This window comes from Alligator sinensis, unplaced genomic scaffold, assembly GCF_000455745.1.
Source record: "Alligator sinensis unplaced genomic scaffold, ASM45574v1 scaffold8_1, whole genome shotgun sequence".
NCBI lineage: Eukaryota > Metazoa > Chordata > Crocodylia > Alligatoridae > Alligator > Alligator sinensis.
The window spans coordinates 1,017,460-1,017,781 of NW_005842568.1; the positions used below are offsets into that span (position 1 = coordinate 1,017,460).

The 322-nt window shown below is 70.8% G+C and overlaps 1 protein-coding gene across 1 annotated transcript in view; it reads right to left on the reverse strand.

Moving 5' to 3' along the window:
- LOC102372581 (cGMP-dependent protein kinase egl-4-like) overlaps positions 1-322 on the reverse strand; it is a 6,832-nt gene that overhangs the window by 1,215 nt on the left and 5,295 nt on the right. Inside the window, exon 11 of the mRNA XM_025214123.1 lies at positions 1-320. Within this exon, the coding sequence (XP_025069908.1) occupies positions 1-320 (320 nt within the window). The remainder of the gene's footprint in view (positions 321-322) is intronic.

Sequence of the window (322 nt, forward strand, 5' to 3'; positions counted from 1 at the left end):
CCACGAGCATCTCGAAGACGAGCACGCCCAGCATCCAGAAGTCGACGGCGAAGTCGTGGCCCTCGTGGCGCAGGATCTCGGGCGCCAGGTACTCAGGGGTCCCGCAGAACGAGTACGTCTTCTCGCCCCGTGCCAGCTCCTTGGCGAAGCCGAAGTCAACCTGTGGGCCATGCCGTGAGCCACGTGGGACGGGGCACATGGCTCCCCAGGGCTGGGTCTCAACCCCCACCCCCGGGGCCCCAGGCCCCCTGCCCGGCCCACGAAGGCAGGGAGCCCCCACAGGCCGGGTACCAGGGCATGCCCAAGCCACGGCGCCGGAGCC